The 18,613-nt window shown below is 45.9% G+C and overlaps 2 protein-coding genes across 6 annotated transcripts in view; one reads left to right on the forward strand and one right to left on the reverse strand.

Annotated features, from left to right (window-relative positions):
- LOC138826181 (MMS19 nucleotide excision repair protein homolog) overlaps window positions 1-1,424 on the reverse strand; it is a 35,409-nt gene extending 33,985 nt beyond the window's left edge. The window contains exon 1 of one of the 3 annotated variants that reach the window (XM_070021330.1): window positions 1,297-1,424. In XM_070021330.1, coding sequence (XP_069877431.1) covers window positions 1,297-1,408 — 112 coding nt within the window. In that variant the 5' untranslated portion in view covers window positions 1,409-1,424. The remainder of the gene's footprint in view (window positions 1-1,296) is intronic. The other 2 variants (XM_070021332.1, XM_070021333.1) reach the window with 2 other exon arrangements.
- Window positions 1,425-1,739: 315 nt separating this feature from the next.
- Window positions 1,740-18,613, forward strand: part of LOC138826187 (ubiquitin domain-containing protein 1) — a 59,210-nt gene continuing 42,336 nt past the window's right edge. The window contains exons 1-2 of one of the 3 annotated variants that reach the window (XM_070021341.1): window positions 1,740-2,317; window positions 8,200-8,238. Coding sequence is in view for 1 of the 3 variants with exons in the window: in XM_070021340.1 (XP_069877441.1) it covers window positions 2,248-2,317 (70 nt within the window). In the remaining 2 variants the exon portion in view is untranslated. The remainder of the gene's footprint in view (window positions 2,318-8,199; window positions 8,239-18,613) is intronic. The other 2 variants (XM_070021340.1, XM_070021342.1) reach the window with 2 other exon arrangements.

The raw sequence follows: 18,613 nt of genomic DNA on the forward strand, positions 1-18,613 counted from the left end.
AGTTCTGATCACACACTATACTTGGTAAAGTTGTAGATGTTAGGCTTAGTGGCAAACCAAACTTTTTAACCAAGGCTGGCTCAGAACTCCTATCAAACACTAAATCTTCATTCCTCCAACTATCAACTTCAGGATTGTAAGCATGTGCCATAATACTAGGCCAGCAGCAGGCATATTTGCTCTTTGATGGTTCTAAATGCTCACACATTACTTCATAGAGCATGCTTGTTTCTCTCACCACGATATAAGTTCTTGGTGGCCACATATCTAATTTAGTTTGTATTTATATTCCTATTTGCTTTCCATGTTTGATGAAAAGTTTTCAATAAGGATGGAATGATTGAATCAAAGTAAAATGATGGAAAGGCCCAGAGTACTACATTTCTAGCAGATTCACTTCATTTCTCACATGAGTTGATACGTTCAATTTCCAGGAAACATTTTACTTTATCCCCAACCAAATGTGAACAACAAAAAACACTTCTCATCTATACCCATTTTCTACTCTATTATTTAATATATATTATACATATTTATTTAAAACTGCCTCTGAAGGCTTCCTAACATTCAGTAACTTTCTCAGATCTTTTTCCCCCTAAAATAGCTAATTCAGAATCCCAAGGAAGCTTAAAACTTGTTTTGCTCAGAATTAGTCTAAGAGACTAATAATGGGTAAAATTAGTAAAGAACGAGTGGTGGGGAGATAAGTCCTCAAAACAGTAGTAAAGCAAATTTATCAACTCTAAGAAAGCAGGAGACGAAATCTTCGGGGGTCGGACCCAGACTTCTCAAATTCTATCCCCTCCTGGCTCCACCTCTCCATACAGCCTATGAGAGAGCAGGGCCACAGGCCACTCCCAGGATGCCACGCGACGGGAGCGGATGCCTGCAAACACGCATCTCCCCACGTCAACATCCCACCAACAACGCGGGTCTCCCGGCGTGAGCTTTTGGCTAGGACCGGAACACCTGAGTCCGCATACCAGCCCCCGCTTCCTTCCGCCCGGCCTGCAGCCTTACGCAAGTCGCCTGCTCTCTTTGGGCCTGTTTCCTGGTCTGTGAAAAGTAATGATTCTCTTATCGACCATGGGGAGATGAGGAGCGTTAAGCAACCCTGAAGAGATGCCAGAGGCTTTCGAACTTACTTATGGCTTTTAAGCTCGCGGGGCTCACCAAACATCCCAGAAAAAAATCTCTGAGCCACCTCCGCTTCTCCCTTCCCGCCCCACGTTAGTTCTCAGGCCGCTCCCTCCGGGCCGTCTCCCTGCAGGAGCCTTGCGGCGCTGCCTGCCGTACCTGCAGCCACCTGGCCAGCGGGACCCTCCTGCTGACCCATGACGAAGTCTTGTACGAGGCCCCACAGGGCTCCAGTAGGTGCTGCCGCCTCCAGAGCGGCGGCGGCAGCCATGACGCTAGCCAAAGAACGTGGGTGGGGAAGTGGGAGGGGCGCGAGACAGGCCCCTACGCGCACGCGTCTTCGGGGCCAATCGTTGAGCGAAGTTCTCGGGGGCGGGACCCTACCGGGTCACGTGCCTGCCGGCTCCCAGCCAGGCAGTTCCAGGAGGGACGGGTCGGCTCCTCCCTGAGGGGCGGGGTCTGGGGCGCGGGGAGGGGAGGTGGCTGCCGGGCACGCAGTCGGGGGGCCGTTGAGGGCGCAAAATTCCTGGCGGGGCTCCCCGGGGGACCGGCGGCAGGGCGGGCACCTGGCTGGGTGGGGCTGAGGGGCGGTACGCATCCCATCGAAAGCCAATGAGAAAACCAGGCCTGGCTCGAGGGGCGTTGCAGTCGGTCACATGCGCACCTGGGGCGGGTGGTGGCGGCGCGGCGGGCGCCGCGAGCCGGTGGAAGGGAACGGGGCCGGGCTGGGGCGGGGTTAGGCAGGTGAGTGACAGGCTCTAGGGGGACGGCCCCAGCTGGGAGCCCCGAGAGAGCCTGGAGTAGCTGCGGCGGTTCCCGCCCCCCTCCCTCCGCCCCTCCGGTGGGACTGGTCTTTGGCCGGACACGGTCGTGGGCCCCCCTGGCCCGGCCACCTGGGATTGTGCTGGGAGCCGGCCACCTCCCTCTCTCCTAGCCCGCAAAGTTTGTGGCGAAGCCGTCGCCGGGCAGAGAGCGCCCCAAGGGAGATCTGGGAGCGCCTGATGCCGGGCGGCTGGAGCCGTTGACCGGGGCGCCGCCGTCCGGGACGGGAGTGCAGAGCAGCCGGCTGCCCGCCGCCTCCGGTGCATGGGGACCAACTGAGGAGCCAGCATGGGCAACTGCGTGGGGAGACAGCGTCGGGACAGGCCAGCCGCCCCGGGACACCCCCGCAAACGAGCAGGTAACTCAGGACGGGGGCAAGGCCACGATGCCCGACCAGTTTTCCCTTGCTTGCCCGAGCCTTGCGCTTCGCGAGCGACCTCCCCGCGGCTCCTGGCGTCTGGGCTGCCCCGGTGGCTACTCGGAGGCAGGCGGGTCCCTCCCCAGCGCCCGGTGGCCGGGAGAGCGAGTTGGGCCAACTAAGAAGCGCCGACCCGACTGCGAGACCAACTCGCTCCAACTGGGAAGCTCCTGGTGAGGGCGGGGGCAGGAAATGTTTGCCGACCGCAGCGGGGCCAGCCGTGGGGCGGGGGGAGCCCGAGGGCGCTGCTGGCCTGGCATTCCGGGCTGGGGTCGGACGCCGGTCGGTCTGGGCGACTTGCGTCCCCCGAACTCGAAGCGAGATCGACGAGCACAGTCGCTCTTTCCAAAGACAAGACTGTCATGATCGGGCTGCAGTTCATGCCTGCTGGAATCCGACTTGCAAAAGCAGCGCAGGACGCTGGGAAAGAAATCTTTATTTTCAACCCGCGGGGCTTCTTAGAGCCTTCTGGAGTCTAGGAAAGGTGGAGTGAAAGTCGCCCTCGGGTTTGTTATGATCCTTCCCAGCCCTAGGAATGAGATCCGCCCGCTGGTGATCTGGATTTGGTGGGATTTCTCCCAGCCTTGGAAATGAGATCTGCTCCCCGGTGATCCGCGAGGCCCCAGAAGTGCCGGCTGGCTTTCTTGGTGTACCCCTCCTATCCTGGCGTTTCGCCCCTGCGAGAGGTCTGGCGGTCATTTCACTGAGCCTTGTAGTTACTTCCTTCTCTGAGGGTGTCGCAAGGACCTTCTGAGAATTATAAAATAGATTTTAGAGCTAAAACTTGTCTGAATTCCAGATAGACCTAGTTCCTCCTCTGTATGTAAAAACTCAGATCCAGAGAAGTTGTGCAACTTGATCAAAGTCACACAGTTGGTTAGTAGTATAACTAGGGCAAGAACCCAATCTCATCTTCCATCCTGTTGATACATATCCCATTATGTAAGAGGAGCCACAGGCAGAGTTGTTAATGAAGTGGAAACTCTAGTTGGAGTTTCCTGCCTGCTTTGACACTGAAGGTGTGTTGCTTTGGGTGGGGGAAACATCAGGGGAAACAGGGAAGGAAGGATATCTGTGTAGCAGAGGGGATGATTTGTACTTCCAGAAATATGTTTTCATAGAAGAATGTGATAAAACTAAAATTCTCTCATGTGAGTGCAACCCTGGCCATTATTCTGACTGAGGAAAGTTGACTATCCAACCCAAGAGCTTTCTTCATTCCTCTTACTTATTCAACAAATGTTTCTTTTCTTTCTTTTTTTTTGGGGGGGGGGTCCGGTCATGGGGCCTGAACTCTGGGCCTGGGTGCTGTCCCTCAGCTCTTCAGCTCAAGGCTAGTGCTCTACCACTTGAGCCACAGCGCCACTTCCAGCTTTTTTCTTATGTGGTGCTGAGGAATCGAACCCAGGGCCTCAGGCATGCAAGGCAAGTGCTCTACCACTGAGCCACCTTCCCAGCCCAACAAATGTTTCTTATTTATAGGTTTAGTCCTTAATTTTGTAGCATGTTCATCAGTGACAACAGTCTTCTTCCTGAAACTGTCCTCTGTTCCTTGGCTTTGGATTGATTATCTTGGTTTTTCCCTTTCTGATCACTCCTACCTACTCTCACCTTCTAGATCTGGCGGCAACCATAGTTAAGTTTAACATTTTTTTTTTCTCATTGCATACCCTCCTAGAGAAATCTTATTCAGTCCCACTCTTTGGCCATCAGTAAGACATCTTAATCTTCAAGCCCACATTTCAAGGTGCTCATTGAACACTGTGATGTAGATATCCCCCTCTAAAATCAAGCTCTTCATCTCTGCTTAGTCAGCTTCCCTTTGTTACCCATTCGTTCCCTAGCTGCCTGGCCTTAAACTTAGAAGCTTTTTGACTTTTTGTGTTGCGTAGGAGCCTGCTGCTGCTTCTTCTGGCAAATTTTGCAGACTTACCTTGACTTCACTCCTCTGTCACCTCAAGTCCAAGTCCTCTCCCAGGTTGAAGTGAGTCTCTTACCAAGAGCAAGTTTGCCTTCGGCCATTCATCCATGCCTGTACTGTATGCTCCCAAAAGATACTTGTCAGATTAACATGGGCCTATAGTTTTCTGTTCAAAATACTTCTGTACCTTTTCACATAGAAGATTTTAACTTTCAAGACAGTTAAAGTTGGCCCTGTCCTTTTAAGACCTAATTGTCTTCTTTCCTGAACATAAGGCTACCAGTATTTGTTCAAGCCATTCTTTTCATCAAGAGTTTTTTTCATTGAGAGACTTTGTTCCTGTAAAGTTTCACCTCAAATCCCATATATTTTTTCTTTTCTCTCTCTCTCTCTCTCTCTCTCTCTTTTCTCAGGCAGGGTCTTGCTGTGTATCAGAGGCTAGCCTCAACTTGCTGTATAACCTAATTTGGCCCTGGAACACAATCTTTCTTCCTCAGCCTCCCAAGTACTGTGATTATAGGCATATACCATCACACTAGGCTTCAATTCCCTCATCTTTCTTTCTTTTTTGGGGGGGGTCTTGGTCGTGGGGCCTGAACTCTGGGCCTGGGTGCTGTCCCTCAGCTCTTCAGCTCAAGGCTAGCGCTCTACCACTTGAGCCACAGCGCCACTTCCAGCTTTTTTATTTTTGCTTATGTGGTGCTAAGGAATCGAACCCAGGGCCTCAGGCATGCAAGGCAAGTGCTCTACCACTGAGCCACCTTCCCAGCCCTCCCTCACCTTTCTTGAAATGAACTGCTTGCTGCATCTTCCTATCTACTCCAAGCAGAAGTGATAGTTTCTTTTGAGAAATCCTGCAGCTACATTACCTATACCAATTACTTAACAATGATCCACTCCATATTATTAGTCATGTCTTTGATGTTCACAGTCTTCTATCAGCAAGAACACTGCAAGCTTGGAGACCTGAGTTTTGTATTTTCCTTGTGTGATAGTTGATCTTGTCTCTCACTTACTTATATAGCTATGCACAAAACACTTAGTACAGTGACTTACACAAAGGAAGCACTCAATAATTGTTTATTTTAGAAGCTGTCCTGCCACTTGAATTTTTATGTAAACATTTTAATGAAATACACATCTGCTTAAAAAAAACCTACTTGTGAATCATTGCTTTAATTCTATAAGTACTACTATGATTAGCATTATTCATAAAGTCAAAAGCCAAGGGGACTCAGTAGGATGACAGATTTGGTACAAGGAAAGGAATCCTTCTTAACTTCACAGCATGCACCTGGCATTCCTGTAACATGTGCAACTTACTTTAACAAGGACACAGTTTCATGTTTTAAGACTAATGCCTAGTGCTGGATGGGGTGGCTTAGTGGTAGAGCACTTGCTTGGCATGTATAAGGCCCCATATTTGATCCCCAGTATTTGTGGGGTGGGGAAACAGTGCCTGAAACCCCCAGCTCCCTCAGTAGCCCTTACCTTTCCTTTCTTACTGATGGTGACATATTGGGAAGAAACCCTCGACAGTGAGAGAAAGCCAGAATTCTATTACAAGGCTTCTGCTCAGTGATCCTGGGCATGTTAACAAGTCTCTCTGGGCTATTCTTCCATTGTATCAGAAGGGGAGGAGTTTTTACAAGTCCATTAGAGCTGTTTGTCTTCTCCCTAAAAGTGAATGTTCACAACTAGAGTTATTGATGTGAAATCTATGCCTTGTAATGATAACCTTAATTTTCTCTTTACAGGTGAAGGAATGACTCAGTGCCTTTGGTCAGAGATTCTTGCAGTAGGTTGAAGTATTAGGCAGTCTTTTTTCCTTGTCAATCAATCCTTGTGATTGCTACTCTTTTTTTTTTTTTTTTTTAAATGTCAGTTGTGGGTCCTGAACTCTGGGCCTGGGCTCAGCTCAGTGGTAGGCTAGCACTCTACTACTTGAGCCACAGCTCCACTTCTGGCTTTTTCTGCTTATGTTGTGGTGCTGAGGAATCAAACCCAGGGTACTCTACTATTGAGCCACCTTCCCAGCCCTCTTTTTTTAAAAAAAATTTTATTTTATTGTAAAGATGCTGTACAGAGGGATTACAGTTACATGAGTTAGGTGTAAGGTAATGAGTACATTTCTTGTGGAGCATTGTTACCCCCTCCTTTGTTTTTCTCCTACTATCCCTTCCCTCCCCCTGATTGCTACTCTTTTTTTGTTTTTGTTTTTTTTTTTTGGGTCTGGTTGTGGGGCCTGAACTCTGGGCCTGGGCACTGTCCCTCAGCTCTTCAGCTCAAGGCTAGCGCTCTACCACTTGAGCCACAGCGCCACTTCTGGCTTTTTTTCTTTTTGCTTCTGTGGTGCTGGGAAATCAAACCCAGGGCCTCAGGCATGCAAGGCAAGCGCTCTACCACTGAGCCACCTTCCCAGCCCCATTGCTACTCTTTTGTTGTTGTTGTTGTGTTGTTATTATTACAGGTACTGAAGTCTGAACTTAGATCCTTGAACTTGCTTGGCTAGCTTGCTCTGCTGGTACTCTGCCACTTGAGTCATGCCTCCAGCCCAACTTTTTGCTGTTTATTTTGGAGATGGAGTTTTGGGGACTTTCTGCCTGGGCCTTGAACTGCCATCTATCTGAATCTCAGCCTTCTGAGTGCTAAGATTATAGGTGTGAGCCATTGACACCAGGCTTGTTACTCTTTTTTATTATTAGTAGTAGTAGTATTTATTAGAAAAGCGTTGTGTGCAGGAGTTGCTGTTTCATAAGTCAGATAATGAATACATTTCTTTTTGGACAATGTTACCCCTTCCTTGCTCTCTTCCTCTCTTCCCTCCTATCCCCATCCACAAGTTACAAAATTCATGCTGAATTGGTTCCTCCATCTTTTGTTATTTCTTATTCTCTGAATGCATTCTCAGTAGGCTGAGGACTCTCTTAACCCGGTCCTGGATGTCCTTGAATGTTTCTGAGAATACTTGGGCATCTACTCCTTTGGAGAGGCTTCAGCCACCTCATCAATCTAACCCAGGTAGTTCCCCTAGGAACTGTGTAAAGCAGTCCAGCTTTTCCTCAGACCTTGCAAGAGAGAAATAGAGATGGTAGAACAGGCAAAACTCTTACCCAGCCCCACCCTTTGAGAATGTGGCAGGGCTGAAAACCAAATATCTGCCTCTGTGATATGTCAGGCATATCCATTTGTTTTTGGAATCTCAAGCTCAGGATGGACAGACTCAGCTCCCTGTTTGGGGGTGGCTGGGCTTGGTACTATGTTTGTAGGGAGTCTGCTTCTTGTGTGGGCAGTGTGGCTATTCTTGAAGGAGTAACTGGGCAACTTCTCCATTTGCTCAGTAAATATGTACTGAATGCTGGGCATCTTGCTGGCTGTGAGTAGACCTCATTCTTGGCCACATGGAGCTTACAGTCTTAGGGTGGAGGCAGACAAATACAAATTACATGTGATCATTTGTATAAATGCTGTAGGATTACACACACAGTTACATATTGTATATATTGGTGACTCCCACATTTATAATCGTAGCGCATCCTCTCCAACTTCAGCTTTGTAGCTTTTGTTGTCGGCTTAACACATTTGATGTCCAAAAGGATTCCCAGTTTTACATGTCCAAGCCAGAAAGGACCCCAGTTTATCTCTGCTGTTCCTCAAGTAGTTTTCTTAGTTAACAGTAATTTTATTCTTTAGCTGCCCAGGCCCCCAAAACTCTGGAATCATTCCTGACCCCTCCCTTTCTCTCAAATCCTATATCTCTTTAGTCCCTTTAATGAATAAATCTTGTTGGCATTGTCTGCAGTGTATCCTGAACCTGACTCTCTGTCTCCACTTTCACCCTAGCTAAGCTACCGTCAGCCTCTTTACTGACCTTCCTATTTCCTCCCTTGTCTCCAAACAGACTATTTCCATCACAGCAGCCAGAGCAGTGCTATAAACTGTAAGTCAGATTTTGTTACTACTTTGCTCAGCCTTCTTGTTACTCAACATCTCATTCACAGTTCTGTGTTGGTCTACAAGGCATGAGTTTTGCCTGTTTGCTTTTCTTTCTTTCTTTCTTTCTTTCTTTCTTTCTTTCTTTCTTTCTTTCTTTCTTTCTTTCTTTCTTTTGTTCTAGACAATTTTTTTATTTTATTGTTAAGATGTTGTACATAGGGTTTACAGTTACATGAGTAACTGCCTTACTCATTACTTGTCGATCATTGTTACCCCTTCCCTTCCTTGTTGCCGTTTCCCGCCCCTCCCTGCGCACCTCCCCCTCCCCCCCCTTTGCTTTTCTTGAGCCATCTCTGCTCTTTTTTCTTGTTCAACCCCTAGTGCCTGAATGTGTCTCTCTCCTCAGACAAGTCATTTATTTAAGGAATCAAACTCATCCTCGTTGGCCAGTTGGCCATTCTATTTAAAATTGATCTTTCTACCGGCCAATCTCACATTGTATATCTCCCTTGTTTTGTTTTTCTCCATAGTTTGTATTATTAGCTGACATTGTTGGTCTCCCTCTTACTCTGTGTGGCCAGAGATTTGGTCTTTGATACCAAGAGTATTGTCTGACATATGGTAGGTGCCTATTAAGTATTTTTTGGTTGAAATTAGCTCATATAAACAGATCTGGTGTGGCCTATAGAAGAGCAAGAATGGTCAGGCATCAGTAGCTCACACCTGTTATCCTACTTATCTGGAAGGTCTTGGCTCAGAGCCAGCCTGGGCAGAAAAGTCTGAAAGATCTTATCTCCAAATAACCAGAAAAAACTGAGTCGGAATGACATCATAATATTGCAGACTGTAACATACAACAATGTGGTTGTGTAAATTATTTCTCCTCTTGCAGATTTGTTTTAAAACCTAAAAAGGAGGATAATGGAACATTTGAAATACAAATTTCAAGCTGGGTTCTGGTGGCTCATACCTGTAATCCTAGCTACTCAGGAGGCTGAGATCTGAGGATCATGGTTCAAAGCCAGCCGGGGCAGGAAAGTCCGTGAGACTCTTATCTCCAATTAACCACTAGGAAACCGGAAGTGGTGCTGTGGCTCAAGCAGTAGGGTAGAGCGCTAGCCTTGAGCTGAAGAGCGCAGGGACAGCACCAAGCCCAGAGTTAAAGCCCCACAACCGACAAAAAAAGAAAAAAAAGAAATACAAATTTCAAGATAAACTGTCAGGTAGAAACAAATAACAACAAAAAAGCTGAGTTAAAGGTGTAGTTCAAGTGATAAAGCACTGATCTAGCAAGCAAGTTAATTAACTAAGAGGCTGAGTCCAAACTTCAGTACTACCAAAAAATGAAGGCAATTCATCTCCAATCTTAGGAGATCCATTAGCCTACCTGTATTAAGACAGAAATCTTGAAAAAGGGTTAATGTACAACCTCATCTTGGACTAGCATCTCTCATACTCCAGCGTGGGTAAGGTCTTTAGTACCTGGGATATGATGCTCTTGGTTTGGGAGACTTTTACTGGGAGATAACAGGACTGAAGTAGGAAGGCTTAGAGTGAAATCCTCAATTCAGGTTGTTTGTTTGCCAATCCTGGGGCTTGAACTCAGGGCCTGGGCATTGTCCGTGAGCTGCTTTTGCTGGAATTCTGACCCACAGCGCCATTTCTGGCCTTTTCTGTTTATGTAATAGTGAGAAGTAGAATCCAAGGCTTCAGACGTGCTAAGCAAACAGTTTACCACTAAGCCACATTCTCAGCCCCAATTCTGGTTCTAACCAGGCAGTGGCACTTTTGTCATTTCATGTGCATGTTTGTATATATAAGTGAATGTCTCTTCCAGACACATGTAGTGTTTATAAGCCGTAACTTAGGGCAAGGATGAGGTGGTCTAATAGAACATGAAGCAAGAGGGGCTGGGAAGGTGGCTCAGTGGTAGAGTGCTTGCCTTGCATGCATGAGGCCCTGGGTTTGATTCCTTAGCACCACATAAGCAGAAAAAGCTGGAAGTAGTGCTGTGGCTCAAGTGGTAGGGCACTGGCCTTGAGCTGAAGAGCTGAGGGACAGCACCCAGGCCCAGAGTTCAGGTCCCATGACCAGCAAAAAAAAAAAAAAGAATATGAAGCAAGAAGTCAATCATCTGGTTTCAGGTGTGTATGCTATTGAGTTGCTAGAGAATTTTTAGAATAACAGAGTTTTAGAGCTGAAAATGAACCTAAAAGATTTCTTTAGCCTTGTTTTTCTTATCCAGCTAGTAAAAAGAGAACAAAGTTAAATGTGTCCTCTGTCTAGTTCATGGAAATATGGTGCAACCTGTATAAAAACCACATAAGCTCCTTTAGGTTTTGATTATGTTAAGGTCAAGCAGTAGGAAGTTGGTCAAGTCAAATATACTAAAAAAAAGAAAAGGTCTAGATTCTGTCACTTAGTGCGTGCGTGCGTGCTTGTGTGCATGTGTCTGTCTGTGAGCGCGCGCATGCGCGCACGTGCTGATCCCAGGGCTTGAATTCAGAGTCTAGGCATTGTTCCTGAACTTTTGTACTCAAAGCTAGTGCTCTACCACTTGAGCCACAGTTTCACTTCTGACTTTTGGTGGTTGATTGGAGATAAGAGTCTCATGGACTCATGGACTTTCCTGCCCAGGCTGGCTTTGAACTGTGATCCTCAGGTCTCAGCTTTCTGAGTAGCTAGGATTACAGGCATGAGCCTGTAATCCTTCCTTCCTTCCTGTGCCCCTTCCTTCCTTCCTCTCTTCCTCTCTTCCTCTCTTCCTTCCTCTCTTCCTCCCTTCCTCCCTTCCTTCCTCCCTTCCTTCCTTCCTCCCTCCCTCCCTCCCTCCCTCCCTCCCTCCCTCCCTCCCTCCCTCCCTCCCTCTCTCTCTCTCTCTCTCTCTCTTTCTCTCTTTCTTTCTTTCTTTCTTTCTTTCTTTCTTTCTTTCTTTCTTTCTTTCTTTCTTTCTTTCTTTCTTTCTTTCTTTTTTTCCTGGGTGTGGGGCTTGAACTCTGGGCCTGAGGGCTGCCTTGTCCCTCAGCTCTTTAGCTCAAGGCTTGTGGTCTACCACTTGACCACAGCACCACTTCTGGTTTTCTGGTGGTTTATTGGAGATAAGAGGCTCATGGGCTTTCTTGCCTGGGCTGGCTTTGAACCAGGATCCTTAAATCTCAGCTTCCTTAGTAGCTAGGATTATAGGCATGGGCCACCAGTGCCCAGCTTGTGCCACTTTCTTGAGTGATGATCTTGGGTTGATCATTTGTTTTGTGCTCAGTTGATCCTCTAATTAAAAAAAAAAGACAATAATATTTCCAGTTTATTTCAATATAATGTGTGAGGACAAATTAAGCTACCACTGATTTTTTATTTTTATTTTTTGCTAGTCCTGGGACTTGAACTCAGGGCCTGGGCACTGTCCCTGAGTTTCTTTTGCTTAAGGCTAGCATTCTACCACCTGACCGACAGAGCCACTTCAGGCTTTTTCTGTTTATGTGATACTAAGGAATTGAATCCAGGACTTCATGCGAGCTAGGCAAGCACTCTACCCCTAAGTCAACTTCCCAGCCCAACACCATTGATTTTAAAATTAGTTTCATAGCTGTCTGGTGTGTCTGAGTATGAGGTCTCAACTCAGGCTTTCATCTGACATTGGTGGGAAAGGAAGCCTTGCTTCTTTGCTTCTTCCTGGTTGTTTGTGTAGCTTTGCACAAGCCTCTTGATCTCTCTGAGCCTCCGTTCCCCTATTTATATAATGGGGTAACTTTCTACCTGATCCCCTCTCAGACAAGTTGTAATTCTCAAGTGAGGTTCTGGATGAAAAGAGACTTTGTGAATTTAGAAAGTTTCAATTCAAAGCTATAGGATTTCTACACCAAAAAATATATCCGGTGATTTTTCTCTCCTGATCATTAAAGCTTGCTCTTTTATGGTACAAACTATAGAAGATATAGTTTGAAACTACTTTTAGATGGGAATCTTTCTGAAGTGATTGATATGCTTCTAGAGAGCAAACTATGTACAGCATCAGTAGCCTTCTCTTTGGGGTAGTTTGAGTTCATACCTGTAGGTGCAAAGCACCTGCTTGGTTGATGTGAGGACAAGAAGTCTTTCTCTCAAAAGTTTTATCTCAGGCCAGGCACCAGTAGCTCAGGCTTGTAATCCAAGCCACTCAGCAGAGATTGGGAGGATCAAGGTTCAAGGCCAGCAAAGCAAAAGCTGATGAGACATCCCCCCCCCACCCCGCCATTGAAACTTATAAAAAAACAAACAAACTAGGTTTAGTGGTATGTACTTGTCATTTCATCTATTGTGGGAAGTGTAAATAGGAGGATCATAGTTCAGGCTAGGCAAAAAAGTTTCATGAGAAAAAAAAGCTGTGTGTGGTGGTACATGACTGGTGTTCCAGTTATAGTGGGGACCATGAACAGGAGAACTGTAGGCCATGTTACCCTAGCAAAAAATAAAATCAGACCCTCTCTCAAAAGTAACCAGAACAAAAATAACAGGCTGGAGACGTAACTCAAGTGGTAAGAGCGTCTGCCTAGTAAACATACTAGTACTGCCTTGTGTTTAAACCCTAGTACTGCAAGGGAAAAAAAGGGTTTATTGCTGAAAAAAAGAGAGTAAGGTTAGGCAGAAGGAAGTTACTGAGAACAAGTCCATTTTTGAGAATGCCCTGCCTCAAGTTCCCAAACCTCAATACTGTATGTGCATGTGTGATTGTGTGTGTGTGAAGAGAGAGAGAGAGAGACAGAGAGACAGAGAGAGAGAGTGTGTGTGTGTATATGTGTGTGTGTCAGAGAGAGAGAGAGAAAGAGGGAGAGAGAGGGAGAGGGAGTGTGTGTGTGTGAGTGAGTGACCTGGTTCTGGATTGCAAGACTGTCATGCCTGGTTAGTTACTGTGTATATAATAATGTGAGGACTCTGGGCTTTTGAGACTCAAGACTGAAAATCCCAAACTAAATGGCTCTTGCTGCTGTGATACTTTGTCCAGGTTAGTCTTAATTCTCCTCCTCCTCCTCTTTCTTTTTTGTTGGTTGTAGGGGTTGAACTCTGGGCTTGGGCACTGTCCCTGCAGTCTTCAGCTCAAGGCAAGCACTCTACTGCTTGAGCAACAGCACCACTTCCGGTTTTCTGGTGGTTAATTGGAGATAAGAGTCTCACGGACTTTCCTGCCCAGACTGGCTTTGAACTGTGAGCCTCAGATCTCAGACTTCTGAGTAGCTAGGATTACAGGTCTGAGCCTCCAGCGGCTAGTTCTCCTCCTTCTTTCCACCTTTCAAATGCTGGAATTACTAGTGTGTACCACCATACTCAGCTAGCATGTTTTCAGTATTTATCTATATTATACAATGTGTGGTATAGCAGAGTCATAAGGTAGTCTATTTTTAGAACTTCTATACTGATTTCCATAGTGGTTGCAGTAGTTTACATCCATACCAACAGTGTTTGAGGCTTCCTTTTTCCCACATCTTCGCTAGCATTTATTGTATTTTGTTTTCTTGATGATAGCCAATCAGTTTGGTGTGAGATGAAATCTCAATATCATTTTGATTTGCATTTCTTTTATACCCTGGAATGTTAAACATTTTTCATTTATTGGCCATTTGTCCTCTCAAGAATTGTCAGTTTGGGCTGGGAAGTTGGCTCAGTGGTAGAGCGCTTGCCTTGCATACCTGAGGCCCTGGGTTAGATTCCTCAGCACCACATAAGCAAAAAGAAAAAAGCTGGAAGTGGCGCTGTGGCTCAAGTGGTAGAGTGCTAGCCTTGAACTGAAGAGCTGAGGGACAGCGCCCAGGCCCAGAGTTCAGGCCCCATGACCGGACCCAAAAAAAAAAAAAAAAGAATTGTCAGTTTAACTTGCTTGCCCATTATTCATTGGATTGTTCATTGTTTTGAAGTTTAGCATTTTAAAAAATTATGCTGATCAACCTCATCCTCTCTGTTGTTTTTTTTTTTTCTTTTTTTGGGGGTCCAGTCATGGGGCCTGAACTCTGGGCCTGGGTGCTGTCCCTCAGCTCTTCAGCTCAAGGCTAGTGCTCTACCACTTGAGCCACAGCACCACTTCTGGCTTTTTTCTTTTTGCTTATGTGGTGCTGAGGAATGGAACCCAGGGCCTCATGCATTCAAGGCAAGCACTTTACCACTGAGCCACCTTCCCAGCCCCTCTGTTGCTTTCTTCTTCCTACTCCCTCTTCTTAAAACAATTTCAACAAGTTTCATTCTTGTATTGCCATACATACAAATCACATATGTAGACTATATTAATCTCATAATCTTTATTCATTCTTCATTGCCCTCCCCCCTGTTGCTGGTGTGGAGTTTAGCTTTTGAACTCCTTGTATATTCCAGTTAATTCCTTGTCAGATGTATAGCTGGCAATGATTTTCTTTAATTCTGTGTTCTGTCTTCATTTTAGTGACTGATTTCTGGGTGCCACTATTTAACCCAGAAGGTTTCACTAAATAGCTCAGGCTATCCATGAACTTACAATCCTCTTGCCATAGCCTCCCAAGTATTAGAATTATAGGCTTACACCACCACATCTGGCTCATCTTTTGGCCCATGAGCAGAGAGAGTGAATAGTGCTGCTAAGATCCTGAGTGTACAAATAACTGCTTCATCCTTGCCTTCCATTCTTTTGTATCTATACCCAGAAGTGGAAATGCAAATGGCAGTCATGGGGCTTTGTTGGTCATGGGGCTTGAACTCGGGGTCTGAGCACTGTCCCTCAGCAATTCAGCTCAAAGATAGTGCTCTACTACTTGGGCCACAGCACCACTTCTGGTTTTCTGGTGGTTAATTGGAGATAAGAGTTTCACAGCCTTTCCTGGCTTTGAACTTCAATCCTCAGCTCTCAGCCTCCTGAATAGCTAGGATTACATGCGTGAGCCACTGGTACCTGGCCAATTCTACCTTTTTAAGTCTTTGAGTATCCTCAGTGGTCATGCAATTTTATATTTATACCAGTTTCTCCACACAATGTTTATTACTCTTTTTTTCTTTTGTCTTTCTAACACCCATACTAAAAGACACAGTTATTTCTCAGATAGTAGTCATTTCTGCTGGGCTCAAATAACAGTCCCCTCAGTTTCCTGAGGAGAAATAACTGACTTTGTTAGAGTCAAGCCTAGAGAAGGAGTAAATAGGTCCAAAGTGGAAGGCTGATGAGGGGGTCCTTCAGAGAGTGAAGTACATGAGTTTAGGTGGATAGATTGATATCTAGCTGTCCAGTCAGAATCTGGCTTGCTTCTGGGTTTCTATTGTGTAATTGAAGGTTGGGGTGGATGGAGAGGTGAATTCTTCCAGTTAAGCCAAGCATTTCAGTGTTCTGCCAATTCATATGGCTCTCAAAGACTGTTACTACCATCTTACTTGGGCTTAGAGTATCAGCTGTTTTAGTCCCTTTTGCATATGAGAGATGTAGGCCTATGGCTACCATGGGAGTAGGGAAGAAGGGTTACATTGTCTTGAATGCTGGATGAGCTGTTCTGCTCCCAGAATCCATGTGCTTCTCAACCTGTGAGTTAGCATCTATTCTTGCCTTTTGAGCCCATGAGGAGAAAAAATGAGCTAAGTATGCACTACACCTCTAACCATCCTCTGCCACTCAATTCCATTCCTTATTGCCCTCAGAAAGAGAAGCCTGTATCAGGAAAAGGACTGGAGGGCCAGCAGTATGATATCAGTTTAGGGCACCTAGGGGTAGGATGGCTCCACTAATTCATTTCCTCTGAGAGTCTGGTTCTGGGAACTGGCGTGAATGGTGCACTCTGTGAAATAGAGTCCAAGCCTAGGAACCTGTGAGTCAGCAAGCAGCCTGGATCTAACAGGTGAAATGTGGGCTGGAGATTTGTTGTTTTTGAGGGTTCAGAGATATGGAGCAGCTCACCTTTGCCAGGCATATACTGTGTGCCAGGAGTATCAGGTGCAGTATCCAGGTTAATCCCCACAATCTCCCTCAGGGATGCTATTATCACCTTTTTACAGGAGAAGAAACAGCCCCAGAAAGGCAAAGGCCTGTGGTTGCCTAAGGCCACATAGCTTGTAGAACCACAGAGCCAGCACTTCATCTGTGATCTGATCTCAGAGTTGAAACTTTTGACCACCGTGGTTTGTCATCATTGGAATAGAAGGGAGAAAACCTCTTTTTTTTTTTTTTTTTTTTTTTTTGTTTTTGTGTTTGTTTTTTAAATAAGTTTCTTTCCTTTTGTCGGGCTTGAACTCTGGGCCTGGGCACTGTCCCTCAGCTCTTCAGCTCAAGGCTAGCACTTTATCACTTGAGCCACAGGGTCTTTTCTGTTTATGTGGTGTTGAGGAATTGAACCCAGGGCCTCATGCATGGGAGGCAAGCACTCTACCACTGAGCCACCTTTCTAGACCCTTACTAAGTTTCTTATTGAGCACCTCTAAGCACCTTGCTAGGTCTGCTTGCTGGCCTCTTCTCACTTATGTCTCCCATTTTCCATGTGGGAATAGGTCTCCCTGCATTTGGGAAGCTGATTGTAGGAAGGTAAAGTGGTTGTTGGTGGTCTGAATAGGGGGCAAAACCCAGCCTAAAGGCTCTGACTAGAATGTCAGTGCTCACAGGTCATCTGTTATGATGCAGCCCTGCCTGCCCTATGGTAAGTACATGTGTATCAGCCTGTCTCCTTCCAGTTGCTGTCCCTGCCCCCTCTAATTTCTAGGTACTCAGACCACATCGCCACATGCCCAGCAATCATCATTTGGTATCACAGTGCTTAGGGCATAGTAGAGATGCTGGGACTCTAGTTTAAGGGCTGAGTGTGCTCTAGGCAATAGAATCCCAGCCAGCCAAGACCAAAGGTGAAGCCAGTTGAATGCAAATTCTATTTTTCTTTGCCTTCTCCCAGCATGAACCCCTACTTTCTTCCATTTTCTTTTTCTTTTTTGTGAGTCGTGGATCTTGTTCTCTGGGCCTAGGCGCTGTCCCTTAGCTCAAGGCTAGCGCTCTACCACTGGAGCCACAGTGCCACTTTGAACTCCTACTTTTTAAGGCCCATATCCCAGAGATTTGAAGAAAGGAGTCCCCATACTATACAGATTCCCAGATTCCCAAGGGAAAAGAGGAAAGGGAGAGAGACACTAGCAATGTGCTTGCTGAATCAGGTGACACTCTTTGTAATTAGTAAGATCAACCATCCCTTGCTTTGCTCAGCATTTTGTAGTTTTCAAAGTGCTTTCTCAAGTGTCATCTATCATTTGATCCCCACAACCATCCCAGTAGGTAGGCAAGGCAAGAATCACTTTTCCCCTTGCCCAGATGAAAATACTAGGACTTGGTGAGGATACTAAGCTTCCCAAGGTTATTTACTAATAAGTGACCAAAAGCCTTGTGGAGGCAGTTGCTTTACTGCCTTTTGATTGTGGTGAGAAAACCTTAGGGAAAAGCCTCAGTTTCTGCACTTGCAAAATGGGAAAAAGAGTGCATCATTTAGAATCTCAAGGACTAAGTGTGAAATGGTCAGCTAGGTGCCCATATACACCCCGACAGAATGTTGTTGGTGAGTTGTTAGTGATAAGGGCAAAGTTTTGAATTTTGCTCTGCCTGTCCAGCCCCATTTTGAGAAGGAGCTAAAAGTTTGTTTTTCATCCTGAGAAGTCTGATCATGAGCACCTTTCCATGGCGTCAGTGCTAGCCCTTAATTTTCTTTGATTTGCAAAATCTCAGGTTCTTTCAGAGAGAAGATAGATTTCTTTTGGTGACAATTATGACATGGCAAATATTTTATTCATTTGGTATGTTAGATTTTATTATCCTACTTCCTCCAGTTCATAAGATATGTAAGTTGTTTTCAAAATTTTGGGCCTCAGTTTCTCCATCTGTAAAATGTAGGTAGCAGTACTCACACTCCAAAGGGTTGTCATGAGGATTAAATGAGCTGAACGTGCCTCCAAGTTCAGATCTGTTGGTTTACATTTCCTGTTCACTGCCATTCAGTAAGCACAGGTTGAGTGGAGTTCTGTGGTAGGTTTGTTTTGGTTGGTTGTGGGGTTTGAACTCTGGGCTTGGGCACTGTCCCTGCGCTCTTCAGCTCAAGGGGAGCGCTCTACTGCTTGAGCCACAGCGCCACTTCTGCTTTTCTAGTGGCTTATTGGAGATAAGCCACTGCCTGGGCTGGCTTTGAACTGAGATCTTCAGATCTCAGCCTCTTGAGTAGCTAGGATTACAGGTGTGAGCCACCAGTGCCTGGCTCTGTAGTAGGTTTTATTCCCACTGTATCTATTATGGAGGAGGGTGTCACACTACAAGAAATGGAAGATTTCAGCTGGGAATGTGGCTCGGTGGAAGAGTGCTTGCCCAGAATGCATGAAGCCCCGGGTTTGATTCCTCAATACCACATACACAGAAAAACTGGAAGTGGTGCTGTGGC

The sequence above is a fragment of the Dipodomys merriami genome, unplaced genomic scaffold (genome assembly GCF_024711535.1).
Source record: "Dipodomys merriami isolate MVZ:Mamm:240054 unplaced genomic scaffold, mDipMer1.0.p SCAF_14, whole genome shotgun sequence".
NCBI classification, from domain to species: domain Eukaryota; kingdom Metazoa; phylum Chordata; class Mammalia; order Rodentia; family Heteromyidae; genus Dipodomys; species Dipodomys merriami.